Source organism: Sciurus vulgaris (genome assembly GCF_902686455.1).
Source record: "Sciurus vulgaris genome assembly, chromosome: 7".
Classification (NCBI taxonomy): Eukaryota; Metazoa; Chordata; class Mammalia; order Rodentia; family Sciuridae; genus Sciurus; species Sciurus vulgaris.
The window spans coordinates 113096112-113119886 of NC_136467.1; the positions used below are offsets into that span (position 1 = coordinate 113096112).

Here is a 23775-nt window from a genome sequence, read left to right on the forward strand (position 1 = left end):
CACACACACACATTCTCAGAGTGTTTGGTCAACATGTTTATTCCTTTGACATCACTTTTCTCATTAAGGATATGGGTCATTACAAAAGATGATAAGGTTTTTGTTACACAATAACAATTTTACCTGTTTGTGGTATGCCTGCCTTCTTTCTGATGTTCTCTTTAGCCTGCATAGTATTGGCCTAGGTATTCAAATCATATTTCCATCCCTTTTCCAAGGTATCACTAACACAGATTCCTTATCTGCACCTGCATCTTAAAGTGATGGGTAGGATTTGTGATAACATAGATAATATACCTAGTTCAATCCAAGCATGGGTGCTTAAGAAATGGTAGCCTTCATTGACAGTATTTCCCTCATGAAAAACATATGGCAAAATTCCTATGGGTATACATACAAATGAAAATTAATTTAGAAATAATCTTCCCTCATAATAACTAGGACCAGAAACAATTCATAGCATACATGAAATCAGTTTATTAGAATATCTAACATTAACTTCTGTCACCCAGTAAAGTGACTCAAACTATAGTCTATTTTTAGTAGTCACCATATACTCCCATAGCATTTGTCCACATTTATTTTATTAAATAGCACATCCATTGGAGATATATACCTACATCTTTGCAAAACTGTAAAGTGCTCAAATTTAAGGATTTTAAATTCTGTAAGAATGAAAGTTTCTTACCAGGACTGTTAAAGAGCATTTCATATGGAAAATTTTAGGTTATCAACAATTTTTAAAGCCTCTAAGATTATAAAATGTAGTAGTGATATCCTTTGACCCCTTCAGGTAATTTTAGTTATTCAGATAGAAAAAATTATATCTGAATAAGGCATTTTCTTTTAGGAATCAATGACTAGTAGAAAGAGCACTGGTTTTGAAGAGGAATATTAACTCTTTCTAACAGTGTCTTAATTGATGAGAAGCTAGAAAAACTCTCAGGCAACTGCTAAACAGACTTTACCCTGAGTAGCTGGCAAGATCAGTTAAGGCATGATTAGGGTGGAAAGACTGGGCAAAGAGTATATAGGAACTCTGTACTATTTTTGAAATTTTCTGTAAATATAAAATTATTTTGAAATAAAAAGTTGTTTTAAAGAGTCAGAGTTGTTATCTTCAGTTTATTCATCTATAAAATGAAAATATAATAGCTGATCTTCCTAGCTGCCCGTTGTTCAGAGGATAGATACATAAAGCAGTCAATAAAATTTTAAAATGCTACTGTTCTATGCTGTAATTCTTCCTCACTTCCCCCATTTACTAACTCTAATCATCCCTTTCTCTTACTGCCAAAGTTGTCATTTGCTTCTTTAAAGCATTTGTGGTTACTTTATTTAAGTTGAAATACTGCCTCACATTGCCTAGTCACTAAAACACTTCTCCTTTCTTCATCTATCTTTGTAATCCATTCCACACCCCCTTGGCATGCCTTCCTTAAGCCTTCTTACCTAAGTACAGTACCTAATGGACACTGACATTTAATCAAATAACAGTTATAGTACATTTACTCATAAGAAAGGAGAAGAAAATTTGGGCACTGACATCTAAGAGGATGGGAATTTCATCATCAAATATCTTCACAGAATCCATTTTGTTAAATAGCCATAATTATGGGGTTTGCCTGTCTGATTCCAGGGGATTTTGCTATTCTACGTTCTTTGAAGCCTGAGAGGCAGATATTGTGCTCAGGCTACTTGAAATACCCTTACTGAATCTAAGGGCTTCCTCTGATCAGTCTCTGCAGGACTCTTCCTTTCAGAGTTTTACACTCTGAATCATTTTGAAGATGGTTTCTAACTAAAAATGTTTTGAAATTAGCTATGTAGACTTTTAAGATAAGAATTGAAAATATTAATTTTCTAAAGATGTGGGAAATCTGCTTTTTTAAGTATTTGGGAATTCCTGTTTGTTGCATTTGGAAAAAAAAAAAAGCAGTTTTGACTTTTGCTTATTGCTGTATTCTTATGATAATCATAGTTGATGAAAATGATGATTTTCTCTTTTTTTCAACATTAGTCATTTACTTAGTGTCTTGCCACATCAGGAAATCATTGTCTCCCTTTTGTGTGAACTCATGCTCTGTGGCAGGTCTATTGATGAGTTAGTTAACTCATTGCTCTCTCATGAAAACAACTAATTGAGAGAAAAGAAACTTTAGCCTTTCTATGATTAAATGTATTCTTTTTAGGGGAATAAACAATTAACTTTTTTTGTTTCTTATCTTAAATATTGTTAAATTGTAAAAGCCTGTTTTTCTTCTATAATATATTCCCTTGAGAATTTTACCAGGACTAGTGACTTTATTTCTTTACTGGAGCATAATGTGATAGCCTTCATTATTCATCTTTTTATAGTTCTTTCTTTTTGAAATTTTAAAACGTGTTTCAGATTTACTGTTAAGCAATTTTTTGATATCCCCATTTCTTTTTCAGTTTATCTGCAGCAATATTTTCCTTTAGTTGAAAATACCTAATGTATAATTTAAACATCTTCTTAAGATACCTTCTTTGTTAGAATACTTAAGGCTTACTATATAGATTTTCAAATATAAACAGAGTGAAACTATCAACAAATTATAGGTAGTAAATGCCATAAACTGGTCATCTTAAAACATCTCTGAGGCAGTTTTTTTCTGCTGCTCATTAACTTCTCTAACAACAGAAAGGGTGTAGGATGAAGTGATGGGAGGTCCTAGAGTATTGACTCATAAGAGTTAAATGCAGTGACTGTGTTCTGGTCTGTGTAATAGGCGCTCTCTTTCCTAAGTGTTCTACAGATAAGCCTGCCATTTTCACAATAGGCCTTGATGTTAGAACCAAGGAGAGGTTTGATAGAAATGACTGAACATGATTCACATTTGTAAGAGATTACTCTGACTCATTTGTTGTTCCTTTGGTATCGTGGTCATCCTGTGAGTCTCACATGTGAAATGGCCTCTGTTTTGAAATCTGAAACAGTGTTCGGTGTTTGCTCCTTGAAGGTCAAACAGTATAGGCTAGTATAGTAGAAGTGGAAGACCCTTTAGGAAACTATTACAGTAATTCAGATGAGATGATGATGATGGTTAAGACCAGAGGAATAGTAGTTAAGGTAAAAGATCATGAATGTGGTTTATTTGAGATACATTTTAACAGTAGCATAATGGAACTTGCTTAAAGGGAATTAATTGATGAATTAATCTGTGATAAGCATTTCATTTTTCACTGAAAACTTAAATATGTCACATAATAGCAACTAAGGGAGATTACAAGCTGTTCTATCCATTTTCATAATCCATAAGGAGGTGGCGAAGACCATGTCACATCAACAGGCTTCCCTTTTCACAAGATTTTAATTTAAAGATGCCAGAATTTCAGACTATGTAAGTAAAGCCAGGTTCAGTTGAGTGTACATGTTTGACTACTTGAAAATCTGATCTTGGCTAAGCCAAGGTGAAAGATGTACGGTTCTAACTCAAAGTTAAAAAGAAAGCATCAGCTAGATTTTGTGCAATAATGCTTTGTTACACGTATTTTCCAGGCAGTGTTCTAAGGTTTTACCTGAAATGACTAAAATATTTTATGGATATCCTTATAAATTTGCTTTATACATTTGTTAGCTCATCTAGATATTACATCAGCCTTGAGAATTTTTAGGAATACTTTTCAGAATACTTAAAAAGGTCTTACATGTTAACCCAGTATGCTAACTTTTATGTATATAGTCAAATAAAAAAACACACAAAAAAGGGTTATAGCATCCTCGATTGGGAAAACAAATTAAAGGAGGTTAATTTTCTGTTAATTTAAACAACTAGTTTGAGCAGAAACTTATATAGCTTTTTATGTTATTGTCAATTTTGGTATTCCAGAGCCTGTTTACAACATCAGGGAAACAGTAGTAAAGTTTATTACATTAAATACCATTTTCAACTAAACATAAAATTAAATTGTATGGTACTAGATATTTTTTAAAAAGATACTTTTCTTAGCATACATTTTATCCCAGGACAGGAAATATAATTTTCCCCAACTACTAGCTTAATATATTGAAATTAAAAATTTTTAAAGATATTAAACCATTTTTAAATGTTTTGATTTTAATACCTGTATTTTTATTACATAATCAATTTATACTCATTCTTTCCCCACCAGGTACCATATATATATTTTTGTTTTGTTTGTTTTGTTTTTGTTTTTTTAGTTGTAGATGGACACAATACCTTTATTTTTATGTGGTGCTGAGGATTGAACCCAGTGCCTCATGTGTGCTAGGCAAGTGCTCTACCACTAAACCACATCCCCAGCCCCTGATATAATCTTTATTGATTAAATATTAAAAAGTAAAAGATGGCCTCATGCTAAAAGTGATCTTGCATTTTACAGCACAGTAGGTTTTTTCCACATTTTTTAATTGGTGCATTACAGTTGAACATATTGATGGGGTTTATGACCAATTTTGATATCTCAAAATACATTAAAAAGTAATATTTTTAGTTATATTGGGTGTAGACCAAAAATGTAGAATCCATTATTTTGAATCAACTCCATTATGAACTAAATCCTATACATTCTTTTGTTTTTCTCAGTGATGCTTTGTACTTGCTAAGAACTACTTACTTTCAGCACACGATTCCTTTTAAATCTCTAGAGTCTACAACTATTTCTTTAGGAAACTTTACATAATTGCTGTAATACATTCTTAGTACCTTTGACACACATACAAAAAATTGGTACATTATGAAAGTGAGTTGTATCTTTTTAATTCTATAATTCAAATTGAATTGAACTTTTGATTTTAAGACTCTATTCAAAATTCTGAATTAGTTCCCTAAATGTTGCAATAGCATTCTTCATTGTGTGGATGTGTCTTCATATTTGTTCTTTTTCTTTCTTCTTGCCTATAATTCTTCACCCCCACCTTTTACTAAGAACATATATTCAAGCCTCTGTTGTTTCTCTGACTTTCTGCTCCTTGGGTAAGTGCTTTAATTGTGTGTGGGGTGTGTGTGTGTGTGTAGATATTTAATGATTTTCTATAAATCAAACAAAGTTAGCTCAAAAGGAAAGATTAAATCTTTTTTTTCTTTTTCCTGGTTGTAATTCACTGTAAATAAAAATAGTTAAAACATTACTAAAATGTGTAACTGAAAAAGTGAAAGTTACCTATAATCCCACCTCCAAAGCTGAATACTATTAAAAACATAGTATAGGGGCTGGGGAGATAGCTCAGTCGGTAGAGTGCTTGCCTTGTAAGCACAAGGTCCTGGGTTCGATCCCCAGCATCAAAAACAAAAACAAAAAAAAACGTAATATATATACTTTCAGTTTTCCCATATGTTTGCAGGCACATGTGCGCGCACGCGCGCGTGTGTAAATGTGAGGTTAAGGTATATGCATTCTAGTTTGCAACCTGATAATTTCAATTAATAATACATTCCTGAAGCTATCATCCACGCCGCCCCATCTCCCCCCACCCCCACCCCCAGCCCTGGCTGCCATCTCGCTCTCTCTGTCCTTGCCAAATTGCCCAGGCTGGCCTCAAACCCATAATCCTCCCACCTCAGGCTCCCAAATACCTAAGACGTTCGGCATGCACCACCATATCTGGCAATCTGCAATTGTAGTCTTTGATAAGAGACAAAAGTAGCACACATAGAAAAGTGGAATGGGGGTACAGTAAAAGACCAAATATTTTGCAGATGGAGAAATCAGCATAAACTAACATCTTCAGGAAAAAATCTTCTGGGAGGAGGTGTAACCTCTGCTGGTCCTTGAAAATAGGAAATACATTACCATGGGGATGAAGGAGGGGATGACCAGCACAGTAATGGTGACAGAGCAGGAAGCAACAAAACATGGCAAGTGTGGCATAAGGTGACCTAGCTAAAATAAACAATATGTTAGGGTTTAGTGAGAGTACCATGCCTCGGTAGACTGGCACGGATTATGACTGTATTTGGAAGGCAGGCAATTGCACTTGAGTTTGATGTATCAGTTAAGAGCCACTTGTTTATGAGACAGGTATAAAAACAGTAGGGTAGGTCGTGGAAGTTTTGCTACTGTGTGAAGTTTTGCTGTGTGCCAGGGCCTTTTACATTTTTATTCGAAATAGTTTTATCCAGAATAGGTTAGGAGAGGAAGAATATATGAAAGAACCCACCAGGAACCTGTTACAGTACCTCAGGCCCAAAACAATGGGTTTTGCTGGAGAATGAAAAGAAGAGGAACTCTACCAAGTGTTAGTAGGAAGACTTACTTGACTTAAGGATAGAGAAATTTACTAAATTACAAAATGACCTAAGCAAAATGAGCGCACTATCACAGTAAGCCCTTTCACATTTCTGGACCTCAGTTTCCTTACCTACAGTGAGTTGGGGAACTTTCTTCAGTAGTCTGGATGTTTACTGGTTGGTCAGTATCCTTCTATAGACACATTGTTCATACATGTTGAATGCACAAAAATTCCATAATTCACATGTTGTGTCAGTGCTGAATGCTGCTGCCACTTGAAGTTTTCAAGTTCCTCAGGTAATCTCCATCTAACATGAGCTAGTTGGTAGATTTCATTGGAGTTTTGCCTTCTCCATGATGCAGAAGGGACTTTACATTTCAATTGTAAGACTTCTAAGAGCAGTAAAAATCATGATTTTTAAGAGATATTTGAGGCAAGAAGTTAAAGCAGATGAACTTTCAGTTGGATTTGACAGTGGTTGTTCTCTAATTCTGTTACTGAAGAAAGATGAATGTCATGGGTCTTGAGAAGCTATGAAGAGAGATGGCAGAACTTAGGTTCTGAAACTGTTGAATATGCTTCTATGAAAGCTCTCAAAGAGGTTAACTGTGCATACTGCACAAGTAGTCCACCATTAGAATGGTATCGATGGGGGCAAATGGTGATTGTCCTCACTGAAAGTAGTTGTCAGAGACTCAAGCAACTTCATGGTTAATTGAAGTGAAGAACTTTTCACAGAAAGTTCATATTAAAAAGTATGTATTGAAAGTCTGTTATGTTGAAGATACTGAACAAGTTATACTGGGTACTATATGTGTAGGAATAGTTCCTGTTTTCATTTAGATGATACCTAGAAAATGAGTTCATCTGGTATAGAAGTCAGCCTTCTAAGTTTGCTTTACGATAATCAGAGAAAACTATACCTTCTTAGTAGTCACTGTATATAGTAACATTGCTATTTTCTTTAATCCTTTTATTCCAGTTAAATTTTTTAAATATTTTTGAATGTTTGGGAAGTTTTATAAATAATTCTCCCAAAAGTAATTTTCCCAATACTTGGCTATATTGCAATACTAGTAAGATTTAATTACAGATAGAATGAGTATGTTATGTTATGTATATTCAAGAACACTGTTGTTGACACTTAAAGAAACCAGGGAGTGGTTGACAGATTAAGCAGAAGATAAAGTGAATTGGCAGATATAAGAGCATCATCAGTTTGATCATGACCTTATGTTCATGTGGCAGTCTGAGGTTAAGAAAATATTGGGTGATTTGAAAATGTTCAGTATGAATAAAAACTATGATAAACCAGATGATTTTTCAGTGATTTTTACTTTAGAGATTTGTGTTTTCAATATTTTATCAACATGGTATCTTTTTTATTCTAGTTTCATGACCATATAGAATGGTTAGATGGACTTTATAACTCCCTTTAAAGTGTCCCTTTTAAAATTAAGTTGGTGTTCTAATACTTGGTTCAGAATAAGCTGGAACCTAATGAAGTACAAATTCATTATAGTGAATATGACAGATATTAGTAATTATTTTCTTGTTTTTTGACCCAGGGCCTTGTACATGATAGGCAAGCACTCCAACTGAGCTACATACATCACAAGCCCCTTTTATTTTTTTTGAGATAGTCTCAGTAAGTTGGTCATGCTGGTCTTGAACTTGCAATCTTCTTGCCTTGGCCTCCCCAGTAGCTGGGATTACAGATGTGCACAGCCACACCTGGTTCTTAGCAACTCTTTTTCTAAGAAATTTTGCATACTTATGGCCTAAGTTTTACCTCTAGCTTTGCCTCTTTATTAACTATAAACATTGAAAGCTTTTTTGTTAACTTCTCTAAATCATAGTGTCTTCAGTTGTAAAATGAAGTTATTGAAACTATCTTAGCGGTTTTGCTGTTCTGTGTAAAGAGGAGACATTATTATTTTGATCACCTTATTATAGTAGGCTTATGATTCTTTTTGCTTTGCACTTTGTCCAGAGTTTTCTTACAGTACCAAGATTAGAAAAGATGCCAGTGTACACTTTAATATGGATTGGAGTCTGAATGGGTGATCTGAATATAGGCCAAGGGGAAGAGGGAAATTTGCATACCACAGAAAATGAGTCAAACTTATTTAACATATGTTCAGGGTCTTGATTTTTGTTAATGGGTCATTGACTTAAAAACTGCCTACCCTGTTTGGAATTCATATAATTTGATTACATTTCCTAGGTTCCTGGTCTTATAACAGCCAAGGAAGATACTGGAGTAAAAAATTACTATAAGTAATTTTTATTTTATAGTATTTTATAGTAATTTGGAGATAGCTTTTTTATATTTCCCATAAGCTGGCTATCTCTGAAATGTAGTCAGATTGATAGGCACTGCAGTCCAAAAATGTTCCAGCTAGTTAAACATTTCACTCAAAGCTGGCCATTCTGATCACCTTTATTTCTTAGGATAAGTTTTCCTAATTAAAGTCTAGAATCACTTCATTGCAGATATATCAACCATCTGAGTATATGTACAGATGCCAATTCATGATTGTCCAACTTGGTAGAAGAAAAAGCATAAAGAATCCATTTAGGAACATTCTCTCTTTTTCCATAGCTACTTTATCTAAGTCCTTTTTGTCTAAACGTGTTGGGTAGAAGAGGCTGTTTAGTAGGAGAATAGCAGAGAATATATGTAGGAATGCAGAGATAATTAAAGACTGGTTTCATTATGGTGATAGTCATTATTTGCCCTGTAGAATAAAATGATAGCATTTGTTCATTCAAAAACGTTCATTGCTTTTTGACCATGTGTCTCATATTTTTCTGGGAGCTAGAAATCAAACCTGGTAAGTTCTTGCTGTAGTCAGACACAGACAAACATATATATGTATGAATGGCACGGTGTTATCCATCATATACCATTTTTAAAATAAACACATTAATAACCTATTTTTATGTTCAGAACACAAACAAATCTTCCTGTTCTTTGTTTTCCATCAGCAATCATGAGTCACATGTCAGATACATTTAAAAGTGGATCAAAACTAAATCATGCATTTATATAACAAAAAATATTTCCAAGCATATAAATATTCACCCAGTAATATAACTTTAAGATGGTACTTCTGCTACATACACAAGAGAATATATAAGCACTTATCTACACATACAAGTGTGTTTGTGTGTATACTTTATATATGTAAAATATTTCTTATATATTCCAATAGGACACTTATTACAATATATTACAATATATATTATAATAGGACACTAGAGGGTAAATAAACACGAGAAATCTGGGTTTATGTATGCACATGTGCATGTTTGTGAGTAAGTATTGTGGGGAAGGGAGAAAAGGAGGGAAAAGAAAAAAGGGGGAGAAAGATTAGGGAATAAACAGTGGTCTTAGAAGGAACCACAGTAGTTAGTAAGTTTTACCTTAACTTCTACCACGCTATCCATCTTTTCTTCATTGAGCTCTAGCTAATACACCATTATTTAGTCTAGTAGCTGATGTCATCAATGAAAATTGACTACCCAATTAAAATTAAACCAAAAAAAATGATTTCAGTTTTAAAAATACAAAAATACCCACAGAAATTAGAGGAAGTAGTCCTTATGTGCTCCAACAACTATGATAAAGATAACTTGCTGAAAGTCCTTCCACAGCAGGAAAAAAAAAATTAAATCTCAGGGATTTTTTTTTCTTTATAGGCCAGAAACTCATTCCAGGAAGTACCAGCCTGTCTCATTTCAAAATGCTCTCCTTACCAAGGAAGCGGAAGTGGTCATATTCTTTCCCACCAAACCATGGGTGAATTATAATTATCCTACCTCTTGTGGGACAGTGAAGCAGCAAACATCTGCTATACTGAATCAAAAACCCACGAATAAAACTATACCAAACTGTGAATCATACCTGGACTCAGATTAAAGGATATGTGTTGTGTTTACTCTTTTTTTTTTTTCTTTTTCCTTTGCAATTTAAAAAGGATTTGTTAACTGTGGCACCAAGTTCTAAGGGGAAATATGGATTTCATTTGCTGAGTCCATTGACTAACATTGAAAAAAATTACAGCTTTAAAGCAGATGAACAATAATAGTTAATAATAGTTTTTTGTTTGGTTGGTTGGTTTATTATCCCCTCACAGTTTTGTTTTGTTTTTTCCTTTAAAAGGCTAGTCTAATAAGAAACTTTAGAAGCACGTAGTCTAAGAAATTCGGTCCTTTAGTTTTAGTTTCAATAATGAAGTAGAAATAATATTTTAAACTTTATTTCCAAAAGAAGCAAGTTTTACAACTACTATTACTTGTCAAAATTTTATTTGTCATAGTATATAATGTAGCACTTGGGAGTACTTACCTGTTTACCTGGGGTAAGAATAGCAGATAATACTTCAAACTTAAGTTTTAGCTGTGAATATGTATGTATAGTCTACTTCCTTGAAAACTTTTTGTCTTTTTATTTTTATCATCAGAGGGCAGAAAGACAGACTCGAAGTATGGATTCAGCTCAATATGCAGAATTCTGTGAAAGTCGACAATTAAGCTTCTGTAAGTAAGCATTTAACTGCTTAATTATATGTCAATGTATAAGATTTTATGTTACAGATGCACAAAACTGTGGCATGCTCTTTCTTCCTTAGAAATTGGTGTATTTAATATATACATAGTTGTAGCTGTTACAGAAACAACCCTCATTTTGGGGAGCCTATAAATTTTACCACATTCTACTATTTTGCAGTTAATACTATTAAGAGATTTTAAAGGGCACTAGTAATACAGAATTATGTTAATTATTCACATTACCTTTAGTCATAAAAATTATCATTTTAATTTATTTTCCAGCTTCTTAGTCATATTTACGCTAGTATTGCTGACTGTAGTTGACCCACAACAGACTCTAATAGTTCAGTCATGACATTTAAGCATCCCCACTGTTAATTGTAAATACCAAACTTTGCCTTTATGCACATTCATATTTCGGCAAATGAGCATATCAATAGTCTTTTCCGTTTTTGTCTTTAACCTCCTGCTGTGGCATGCATTTGGCATTAGCCAAATTCATTAGTCCATGCCCCCCTAACATGAATAACCTACCAGTATTAATAGTTTTCTCCCATCATTGAATACCAGCTTATTAAAAGTACATAAAGACTCATGGTAATAAGCTGGATTGTGGAGCAAAACATCTTTACAGCAACAGTTCAGTGATGACTAAAGCTCTTGGGGTAAATGTCAGAGTGAAAGTGTGATGAAAAGTGCAGTTAAAAATATGACAAAGTAGCACATGACCCTGATTTGAGGGACTGTAGAAACAATGATGTCTTTAAACAAAAAGCTGTTATCTCATCATAATAACACCATATTTGATTTGGAAAAAAAGAGAGCTTCATTTATAGATCATAAAGTGCAAATAAATGACACATTTCAAACAGTGCCCCCATGTAAATGTGAGTAAAATTTAGGAAAACATGTATTGGAAGATTGTTTTCCTAACTAAATGTACTTTTCAATCTAACAATTTGGCATCATACATCTGTGAAACATTAAGTAAATGACACTTTAGATCATGGCAATTTCAGCAAATGAGAGGCTTTTGTACTATAATTTTTAGGTTTAAAAATGGCATTCAAGTCTTTTATAAGTACGAACCTCCAGTTTATAAAATGACATTTAGTGCAATATAACTATTTTTAAATCATATTTTAAATTTAATTCACTTAAGTTAACAGAAGTAGAATTTGACACTAAAACTGACGATCTGAAATTCTCATGCCTTTCATTTGAAAATCAGATTTTTGTTCACTTTTTACTTTTAACACAAAAACTAGATTAAAAATTAATATTATTCCTCTATAAAATAATTTAATAAAAATAGTATATTATGCTTCATTTTTCTTTTCTATAGGAAGAAGGAATTCAGTCATTTAAAAATATTTGTTCAATCAGTGTCCATAGAGGCTTCATTATGAAACCTTGGTAGAATAATCTGTTTTATATGACAGAATACTGAGGTTGAGAATACTTTGTCCAAGTGAGTTACCAAATTTAGAAAACCATTCCATACTGGTTAGAGTGTTAGGTACTTTTCCTTCTTCTGATAATTACCAGAATATAGGAATTGTGATTCTGCCATGTATGTCTTCTTAAGTACTTGTTCACAGAAATTTCTGGTATTATTGGTTCATTTTAATATAATGAGTCTATCACTTTTTGGGCAGTGGAGCAAAACATCTTTCCAACACCAGTTCAGTGATGACTAAGACTCTTGGTCTGTTTTTGTCTTTGTTTTTGTTTTGTTTTTTGGTGTGGGGAATAATTCAGTGTGATATTTCAGTACATGTACACAATACATAATCAGATCAGGTCACCTGGTATATCAACCACCTCAAATATTTTGTTTTCAAATATTTATCATTTCTTTTTGTTGGGAACATTCAGAATCTTCTCATTTTGAAATATCTCTCAATTATTGTCAACCATAGTTATTCTACTTTGCTGTAGAACATTAGAAGTCACTTCTATCCCATTTTACTTCTGTACCTGTTAACACCCCTCTTTCTTCCACATCTTCTGAAGCTCTGGTCACCACTTTCTGCTCTCTCTCCCTAGGAGATCAGCATTAGCACCCACATGTATGTCAGAATGTGTGTGGCATTTGTCCTTCTGTGCCTGACTTCTTTTTTTTTTTTTTTTTGACTGTGAAAACATTTGCATTACACATACTTATTTACAAAATATTCAAAGAAAGACTGGAAAACTGAACAATCAGCAAAATGCAGTTAAAAATTAACAAAACACATAAACAGGTATTTCACTTAAGAGGATAATCAAATGGCAAATAAGCATATGAAAAAATACCCAGCACTATTTGATGTCAGAGAATTTCACATTAAAATCATAATGGAAAAAAAAAAATCATAATGGAATACCTAAGAGATTGCCTACAGGTATATATACATTTTATTTGCAAAATAAAAAGGGTTAACAAACAATAAAATAAATCTGTTTCTATATACCATATGATAAATGAGAGAATGAACAATTGCAACAACAGCATTCCAGCAATCTTCTGAGTCTGACTGAAGGACTATTCAACCAATTTTCCAAAATATTTCATAGTCAAACCTATCATTTATTTACCTAATTTTCCACTGACCATGTCAGCTGTTCTTTTTTTTCAACAATATAAATAATTAAATACAAATTAACTAGATATTGTAATTAAAAGTTGCAAAATGTTCAGCATGTTTAAAAAGCAAACAGTAACTATGTGCTTTATACATATGTCACACTTTAAATATCAGTACACCAATAGGTTAAAAGCAAAAGAAGGGAAAAATAAGCTTGAGAAATCTGAAGTAGAGCTATTAATATAAAATCAACTTCAAGAAAAAGTATTTTCAGAGATAAAGAGGAACCTTTCATAACCATAATAGGGTAACTTCTTCAAGAAAGTATAATAATCCTAAATGTGTATGTACATAATAACAAAATTTCAAAATATATGAAAAGTTAATTAACTAGAAAGACAAATCCACAATCATATATGGAGATTTTAAACGCCCTCACTTTGCTGGAGAGGGTAATGATATAGAAGACTTCTAATCCAAAAAAAAAAAAAAAAAGCAAGAAAAAATTAATATCGATGGAAAGGGAGCTATCAAAACAACCACCTTCAGTCTGTGGATGTCTTTGCCTATGAGGTTTTTAAATTGAATCGGTTTCTCCTTTGATTGACTAGACCTTTAGTGTAGTTCCTCCCTTGATTTTTACTGTTTTTTTCATTTCATCTTCATGGAATATTTTGCTGAGAATGTTCTGAAGTGCAGGCTTTCTAGTTGTGAATTCTTTTAATTTTTATTTATCATGGAAGGTTTTTATTTCATCTTCAAATGTGAAGCCCTTTTTCTGTATCCTAGGCAATTTCATTATAATGTGCCTTGATGTGAATCTGTTATTATTTTGCACATTTGGATTCCTATAAGCCTCTTGTATTTGATTTCCCATTTCATTCTTTAGATTTTGGAAATTTTTTGATATTATTTCATTGAAAAGATTGTGCATTACTTTGGTTTGTATCTCCATGCCTTCATCTATCCTGATGAATCTTAAACTTGTTTTTTTTTTTCATGTTATCCCATAATTCTTGGAAGTTCTGTTCATGGTTTCTTCATGTCTTCTTTGCGTGGTCAGTTGTTTTCAAGATAACATATTTTGTCTTCATTGCCTGAGGTTCTATCTTCCAAGTGGTCTAGTCTGTTGGTGATGCCTTCTGTTGAATTTTTAATTTGGCTTGTTTCCTTCATTTGAAGAATTTGGTTATTTTTTTTCTTTTTTTTCAGAATCTGTCTCTTTATTGAAGTAATCTTTTGGTGCCTGTGTTTGCTCTCTTATATCATCCTGTACTTTGCAGATCAGTTTAACTATGTACATTGTAAACTCCTTCTCTGGCATTTCTTCCACTATGGTGTTGATGGACTCTGTTATTGGATTATCTTGGTTTGTTTGGGGCAATTTGGTCCCTTGCTTTTTTATGTTGTTTATATGTCTGTCCATCCAATAGTATGGATCTAAGGCAGTAGAGTTTCTATCCTGTAGACTTATATTGTCCTTGAAGTTTCCAATACCTCACTGTTGTAGGGGGAGACAAATAATAACAACAACCAATGCAAACAATTTACAGCATTGAACCAAATAGTTCCTACTATAATGTCTACCATGTTAATTATCACAGTAAACAGAAATGATATGATCAGTTAATGCCTATAATAAAAATAGCAAGTTTGCAAAAGTCTTTACATATTCAAATGGTGGACAGAGACAGAACAGAAGTGATATAGGATGTGATGATTATGAGAGAGGAGAAAAGAAGACAGAAGTAAAAGATTAAAAGAAGAGTGATAGAACAATAGAGATTGACTGTTAGAAGAAAAGAGAGAATCAAATGAAACAGGTAGGTAGGAGAAAAAATATATATAAAGCAAAAATTTAAATAAATTAAAAATAAAAGAATACAAAACAAAACTAAAATATACTAATCAAACATCCTAGTTCACAAAAAAACTAATTCATATTAAGTATCTGGCTTCAAAAATGTTGAAGATGAGAAGGAAAATAAAATAGGAAACTATATAAATGTCCATGTACCATTAAGGTCACAATTAAACAGTGAAAAATAATTGTTTAAAAATCTTGATGAAAAGTTAAGGAATTCTTTCCATTGGAGTTTGAAATATTCTCAGCTTCTCTTCCCAGCAGTTTTAGTTGGGATCTTCTGAAGTGTGGTGCTTCACCCTCTAGATTGCTGGAGTGAGAGAGGTAATTCTGTAGGCAGAATTCCTGGAAGCAGGCTGAAGACTAATTGGTCTGGAGATTTTAAATCATTGCGCCTCCAGGGCCCAGTACATGCTGGTCCATGCAGAGGACTTTACCCCAGAGCTCCCCTGCGTTCCACTCATGTGGTGGGGGAGCCAATTCTTAATGCCCTATATCACCTGCAGACCCCATGTTTCCTGATCTCTGATTCAGTCTCCAAAACAATCTCTCCGCCCCTTTTTTTTTTTTGGTGCTGGGGATCAAACTCAGGGCTTTGTGCTTGCAAGGCGAGCACTCTACCAGCTGAGCTATCTCCCCAGCCCCGCCCCTGCCCTTCTGAGTTCCAGGCCAGACTCCTCTCTCTCAGCCAGTCCTGCAAGCAATCAAATTGGAGGGGGAGGGGATAGAGTCTGCTGGGTTTCCAAGACCAGTTGTCCTTGTGTAAACCTCTCTCCATGTTTGATTTTCTTCTGGTCAACTTAAGCACACTCTTGTGCAGTATGTGTTTACAGGACCTGTATTTTGGGCCAAATTGGGGTTTGCCAGGAATCGGCTTCCTCAGTTGTAGGCCCCCACACTGCAGGTGCAAAATGGTTTCTTCCTTTGTCTTCCACAAGCTACCTGGAGAGATGACAGCTTCTTTCCCCATGCTCAATATCATGCAGCATGTCCTTCCAGATACCTAGGGCCTTCCAGAAATGCAATTTCCTTTAATTCCTTATCCCTCCACTATGCTCACAGGGGGACCCTTCTGGCTGGAGTTTCTGACCTGGCTGTAGCAATGGCTATTCCACAGGGAATTTTTTTCTTATTTTGTTATATCCAACCTCCTGATCTGCTCTGAAAGTTCAGTTTTAGGTTCCAGTAAAGTACCCTCATTCCTTTTATTTGTTCACCCACCTTGTAGAGAAGCTGCCTGTCTGCTTTCTTGGTTTCATGCCACAAAGCAGCCAGGAACATGACCTCCTCTGTTCTGCCATCTAGGACCTCTCTCTTGGTCTGTATATTTAGATAAGTTTGTATATTTAGATAAGTCAGATGGTCATTTTCCTTAGGGTCTTTAAAAAAATCAATCTCTCTCTCTCCCCCTCTCCCTCTCTCCCTCTCTCCCTCTCTCCCTCTCTCCCTCTCCCCCCCCCCCTCTTTTGGTATGGGGGATTGAACTCAGGTGCATTTGACCCCTGAGCCACATTTTGTATCTTATCCCTAGTCCTATTTTGTATTTTATTTAGAGACAGGATCTCACAGAGTTGCTTAGCACCTCACTTTTGCTGAGGCTGACCTTGAACTCATGATCCTCCTGCCTTAACCTCCTGAGCCGCTAGGAATACAATCATGCACCACTGTACCACTGTGCTCGGCTTTTTTTTTTTTTTTTTTTTTTTTTTTTTTTTAAAGTACTGGGAACTGAACCCAGAGCCACATCCCCAGCTACCACCATCCCTTCCTTTTTTGAGACAGGGTCTCACTAAGTTGGCTGATCTTAAACTTGCAATCCTCCTGCCTTAGCCTCCCAACTTGCTAGGATTAGAGGTGTGTGCACCCCCACCTGGCTAAATCTTTTAAAATCTAACATTAACTTTGACTCACAAAACTTCTTTAATTATGGTTTGTTTAGTAAACCATATTCCAATTCTTTCAACTTTTATTTTTAGCTTTTCTGAACAGTTAATATCTAGAATTTTTTTAGTCAATCAGTTCAGAGAGTCTCTATTTTAATTGATGATCTCACATTATATCTAATCACTGATACATTTGAGTTTATATATGCTGTTATATTTTGTGTTTTAAATATACTGTGGTTTTTTTTTTTTTTTTTGCTTTCCCCCCTCCTTTTCTATGTTCTGTTGGATTCCTGTGGTTTTACTCATTTCATTTTCCTCTACTAGTTTATATATTCTATATTCTATTATGCCTTTTCAGTTATTATCTTTAATTTTTTCAAATTTACTCCCCTGACAATATTTTAAAATATTAGAAATTTAAACTTTCCTTCTGGCCTAATATCATTATTCCATAGACTCTGAATGCTTGAAACACTCATTTTTGTCTTAAAATGGCTTTATTTTCTTGCCATAATTAAATGATTGCCATTGACTTGTTCTGTATTTTTCTTGTGAGAGAAACTTCAAGAGAATGAAGACATTGCCTGAATGCCCTCTGCTATTGGGAAATGAGCAGGCTAGCTAATAGCAGCTGCCCAGTGAATATGTATAGAAATAAGGGAATAAGGAACCCTTACTCTGAAGGTTCCAGGGGAATACCCTCCGAGGAAGGCTATTTTCAATTAATGCAAAGAGTAGTGATTTTGAAGAGGTCGAAGTCATAGAATTCCTGGTAAGAACAGATGTAAATCTGTTTCATGAAATCATGAAATATTAGGCAGGAGTAGGAGGATAGAATATTGCTAGAAGCTTAAATTGGCTAGTAATCAACAATAAGATAAAAAGTGTATGAAATTAACCTTAAATTTCTGTATGAAATAATGTAAAGTTGTTCTGAGTGTAGCCTCGACTGAAAACTCAGGTAGTCTTCGAAAGCTGATAATGCTAGAAACTTTTTTGGGCGTTGTTCAGGATTCTACTTAAATTATTAGTCAATTTCCAGATTACCCATTTTCCTGATACAATGGAAAGAGGAGCAAAGAAGAAATTCATTTGTTCAGAAGCCCCCTCACCTCTTGATGAAAACAAACTGTTAACAGCTGTGGATCATTGTGCCTCTTGCTAAAACCAATAATACCCTGGAAGCATCAGTCTCTGAAGCAGTCCTTTTCCAGGTGACAGGGAAGGAATTGACTCAGATAATGTTCACCTGTTGATAGAACAGCAGTAATGCAAGTGGTTTGTGGGACCTCTGTGAAATCTTTTTTGATACATAGAAAAGTTTGGTCTCTGCCTTTTGTTAAAGAAATACCTTTTTTCATTCATCCCTCATTCATTTCTTTTAGAAATACTTTTTGTGATTCTACTAAGGCCAGGCCTTATTTTATTTTCTGGGGATACAATGGGGATTCATAGCCCTTGTTCCTGTGCTTATTGGGAAGCTACTAATTCTTTTGCTTATTTACATAGATCTGACTGAATACTAATAATCATCCTTTTTCTTGACTTTCAAAATAAAAATTTTAGAGCATAGTCACTAAATACCTGTTTCTGTGTTCCTAATATTTGTCAAAGGGAAAGTGAATAAGGTACATTTCATTGATCTTGCCAGATTGCTCCCTGGTGACATTAACTTCAGAAGTATTCCACAGATGTCTAGCAAGTGTTCATGAACTGTTTCAACTTACTAGGTAGAAGGAAAGTTGCATGTGAGAATATGTGGAAGATGAATTATCGTAGGGAGGTAACTTTAAGGGAGCTTATTGTAATTCTGCCACATTTGACAGCTTTAGATACAGCAGGATTGCGTGTCTTCTGTGATTTATTTAAAACAAAACTCTTCTGTATATGAAATTCATGAAGATTCTATCTATAAGGATCAAAATGCCATGCTCTGAGTTACTGTTAAGTGTTTTGTAGACCAATGGAATCATGTTAATCTAAAGAACAGTAAGTAGATTTTTTTAAAAAAAAGATCATGTAGATTTGATAAAAATCTTCGTTATAAGTTATTTTCCCTTTAGGTTACTAGTTAAATTAGTAATGTCTAGGTAAAGCTCTATATCAAATCAGATTTTTTCTTAGGACTATGGCAGTTTGGAGATATTTAATTGAAGATTCCCTATATTTCTTGGTTCCATATATGCATGGTTCTGTTAGGTATGCAAAGAGACTTGAGTCATGGTCTTTGCCCACAAAGAACATATGATATGGTTTGAGAAACGGTAAGCACATGTGAAAGATAGGTGATGATTTCAATACATGGCTAGAGTGGGGAAGTATATGGATGACCTGTATGGTCAGGATTCATATGAATAACAGAGAGAGATGGGAGAGCAGTCCATGGAAGGAAAGAAGCAGGAATGACCTCGAAAAGGGTTATGCTCAAGGCCACGTGACAGCTAAATAGGGAAGTAATGTAAAGGCAGGCTGGAATCAGCCTGAATGGTTTTGAGAGTCAGGTTTAAGATTTGGAAATCTTATTCCAGAAAACATAGCTACAAGTTTAAATCAGGTCAGATATCAACTTTTTTATTTAATTATAAATGTACAACATTGAATCTTTTCTAGTAATAGACACATTTTGAAGACACATTTTGAAAAGTATTAGATGTGCAGTTTCTGTATGTTCCTTTCTTCAACACAGGCTCTTCTAGTTCTTTGTTGTTGTTGTTTTTCCATGCATATAAACTAAAGGTACATCAAGCCAGCATGGTTGTGAATGCCTGTAATCCCAGCAGCTCTGGAGGCTGAGGCGGGAGGGTTGCAAGTCAGAGCTAGCCTCAGCAACTAAAGAGGCCCTAAGCAACTTAGAGAGACCCTGTTTCAAACTAAAAAAGGTCTAGGAGTGTGGTTGAGTGGTTAAGCACCCCTGTGTTCAATTTCCAGTACCAAAAATAAAAATAATAAAATAAAAACATTACATCAAGCAAATAATTCTTTATTGCTCTAACTTAAGCAGTGGCCAGTGGTAACACATTCTGAAGCAATATGAAAAGTTACTAAACTTTCAGTAGTTTAGCCAGATAAAAAATAAAGGACCCAGGGCTGGGGAGATAGCTCAGCTGGTAAAGTGCTTGCCTCACAAGCAGAAGGCCCTGAGTTCGATCCCCAGTACCTCAAATAAATAAATAAATAAATAAAAATTTTTAAAAAATAAAGAACCCAAATGCATAGGGATATATATCTTAAAAGCAGCCATTGTGTTGCGTTGTAACCAAGGGCTGAAACTTGTACATCTTTTCTTTTCCTTGGGGGTTCAGGGGGTGGTGATGTACCAGAGATTGAACCCAGGGGCACTTAACCACTGAGTCATAGCCCCAGCCCATTTTAATTTTTTATTTTGAAACGGAGTCTTCCTAAATTGCTTAGAGTCTCCCTAAGTTGTTGAGGCTGGCCTCGAACTTGCGATTCTCCTACCTCAGCCTCTTGTGTCTCTGAGATTAGAGACCTGTGCCACCCTGCCTGGGAAAACTTGTATTTTGGGGACGAGAAAACTTCGATAATGATATTCATCATATGAGATCAAAAACATTGCTTTTATGGGTGTTATTTTTTCCATGCAGTTCTCAGGAAAGGTGTTTTTCATTTTGTGGTAAGTATATGCAGGGTTAAGATACTTGAAACATTAAAATTTCCCACTTTTTTTTAAATGACTAGCAAAAAAAGCTTCCAAATTTCGAGACTGGTTGGACTGCAGTAGCATGGAGATAAAACCCAATGTTGTCGCTATGGAAATTTTAGCGTATTTAGCATATGAAACAGTGGCACAGGTAAGATTTCTAAACTGTTATATCAAACCACACAGAGCTGGTTTCTCCTCATTTCTGTCCTTGATCAGTTCTACTTAAACCAACTGCTCTACCAACCATGAATTCTCTTCTATGACAATTATATCATTTTCTGGAATTTACTTCAATTATGTTTCTTTGCATCCTCAGCTCTGGCTGTTGTTAGGGTAGAAAAAGACTCTACTTGTTCTTGATATTGAACTCTTAAGTCCTTATCTGCCTTTAGAGATAATGTTTGAAATTTGAAAAATGCCTTTCTAGGTATGTGAGGCCTCCTAGTGCTCAACAAAATCTGGATCTGGAATCTCTGCTCTCTACCAGTTTCTCCAAGTATTGGCATCTCTGTGGTACATGTTTACAGTGGGAACTCCTAGATTACCCACTTAGAACAGACCCACTAAATTAGAATATCTGGGCATATAGCCCCAAAATCTGTATTTTAAAATGCTTCCCTACTGATTCTAAAATGAGCTTTGGGAACCACTTCCCTATAAAGTCAAAATATACCATTTGTATTCACGAGTGGGTCCATTAATCAGTTACTGAAAATCCGTGCTTGTGTCCACAATACAGATTTTTAGACACAATATTATCAATAACATTTGGAATGTGTTGCTTTTGAGTTTACCACTTCAATGATATTCATGATTATTTTCATTGCTTTGATCCTCTAGTTAGTGGATCTAGCTCTTCTTGTGAGACAGGACATGGTAACCAAGGCAGGGGACCCCTTCAGCCATGCCATTTCTGCAACTTTCATTCAGTATCACAACTCTACTGAGGTAAGTATCAGAAAATCTGACTTTAACACATTGGTGGATTTGGTTATGTGTCTGGTATTTACATTAGTAGTTCTTTGAAAAAGATTAGTAACATGTAGCCCTCAGTCAAAAAACTTCAGTACATTCACCAAATATTTTTTGAGCTCTTACTATATGCCAGGACTTGACAGTCTACTTAATATACCGATTTTTGTTTCAACTTTTCTTTTCCTCACTTTGCTTTCCTAGACCTTCAGTGAAGGTGAGATAGTTACAAAGCATTTTCATTTCCATATAAAATAAACAACTGGTTTAAGTAATTGAATAACGTTAGGAAAACATATTTCTTTTGCTTCAAAGATGAGAGAACTGTATTGGGTTGTAGCCCAGTGGTAGAGTACTTGCCTAGAATGCAGAAGGCCCTGGGTTCAGCCCCCAGCACCTACCCCCAAATTAAAGAATTATTATTCATATAATTACTAGCATTTATTGATATTTATTCATAGCTTCCAGTTTCATTTATCGATTCATTTCTAAACATAATTTAAAGACACTTGACTTATTTTTAGATTGGCCCTATCATGTAAAAATCAGATCCTTTTCTGATCTGTTTATACTGCTGGTCTTCCTATCGATGAGGACTATGAAATTTTCTCCTTACCAGTTTATGTTTCCATAATAACTGTCCACAACTTTTAGTATATTGAATATTTTCTGTAAACAGCATGTGATTAAAAGCCAGAAATGAAATATAACATGTTGAATATATTTGCCAGTATTTGACCTTTTTTTTACTAACAAAAACAGTAGTTTCATATAAATAAATCCAATAATTTTAGAAAAGACATCAAAAACATTAACATCCAAATGTATAATCACAGTGAATTTTAGATCAAGTGAAATGTTTAACCTCTTTGAAAATTGCAAAACCCTGTGTTATATGTGCACCTAAATTACAAATATCTGCTCCTCATTAATATCTGTAGGTAAGACTGTGATGACTAAACTAGTTTCTAAGAATTCTAATTCGTTTTAGGCCACAGCTCTTTGAGACTGATGAAGACTATAAACCTCTTTTCCATAAACACATTTGCCCATTTTGCATATAATTTCATATTGTTCAGACATTTCTGAAGTCATCTATGATTTAAGGGATCTAAAACCCTATGAATCCCAGGTTTAAATATCTTACTCTAGGGTATTTAGAAAATAATATTAAGATACCATCTTATTGCAGACCAAAAGTCAGCTTGACATCATTTTATACCTCTTGGAGAATCAGATTGGTTAGAAATCCAAGTAGGAATTAAATGTTTATACCCATTAAAAATCCATTTCTTTCCTTGGAAAAGGTCATACATCATTATCAGCCAACATACTTTAAAAATCCCTAAAGCTTACTTAGTTGATTAAACACTGTTTTCTTTATGTTTCAAACCCAAATTATGATGTCAAAGAACACCCTTTAAAATGTCTTTGATGCACATTCACTTTATGACTGTGTGTATAAGTGTGCTTTCCATTAACATCAGACAAATTTGTTGTAACATTTCTAATTGAGGAAATTCTGTGAACATAACAAGCCTATTTTTCCTTAACATTCAAGTGATTGCTTGCATGGCTAGGAAGGCTCTTTGTCCTTCCCTTCCCCCACTTCCTTGGTTCTCCAGGGTGGCCAAACTGCCCTGGGCAACTGCTCAGCAACCACAACCTCTGTTCCCAGCTACATGTCAGTTAAGAAAAAATGTCCTATGTATGCTGGGTTTCCTGGGCTCTCTGGGAGGTGGGAGCTTGAGTGTCAGCAAGCATCCTTACAGATTGTTAGTATAAGCCTCAAGCTTTTCTTGGCCTGGCAGATACATTTCTTTCTCTGTGACTAGTAGTCAAAGTGGACATTCATAAAGACTGTCTTCCTTCCTGCCCTTTATTACCTAACAATACACAAAGAGAATGCTACCGTAAAGCAGAAATCTTAGTCATCAACACTGCAAATCAGCAGTGAACCTCTAGGGTCTGTACCTTAAATAATGTACCAAACTGGGTCCAAAGGGACCTCTGGAGAGTAATAGGAGCTATGTTCAGGGAAACAG

General features: G+C 34.6%; 1 protein-coding gene across 8 annotated transcripts in view; it reads left to right on the forward strand.

Moving 5' to 3' along the window:
* SUPT3H (SPT3 homolog, SAGA and STAGA complex component) overlaps window positions 1-23775 on the forward strand; it is a 499594-nt gene that overhangs the window by 344156 nt on the left and 131663 nt on the right. For all 8 annotated transcript variants that reach the window (XM_079147704.1, XM_079147700.1, XM_079147703.1 and 5 more), the window contains exons 7-9: window positions 10687-10762; window positions 20794-20906; window positions 21599-21706. In XM_079147704.1, the coding sequence (XP_079003830.1) occupies window positions 10687-10762; window positions 20794-20906; window positions 21599-21706 (297 nt within the window). The remainder of the gene's footprint in view (window positions 1-10686; window positions 10763-20793; window positions 20907-21598; window positions 21707-23775) is intronic.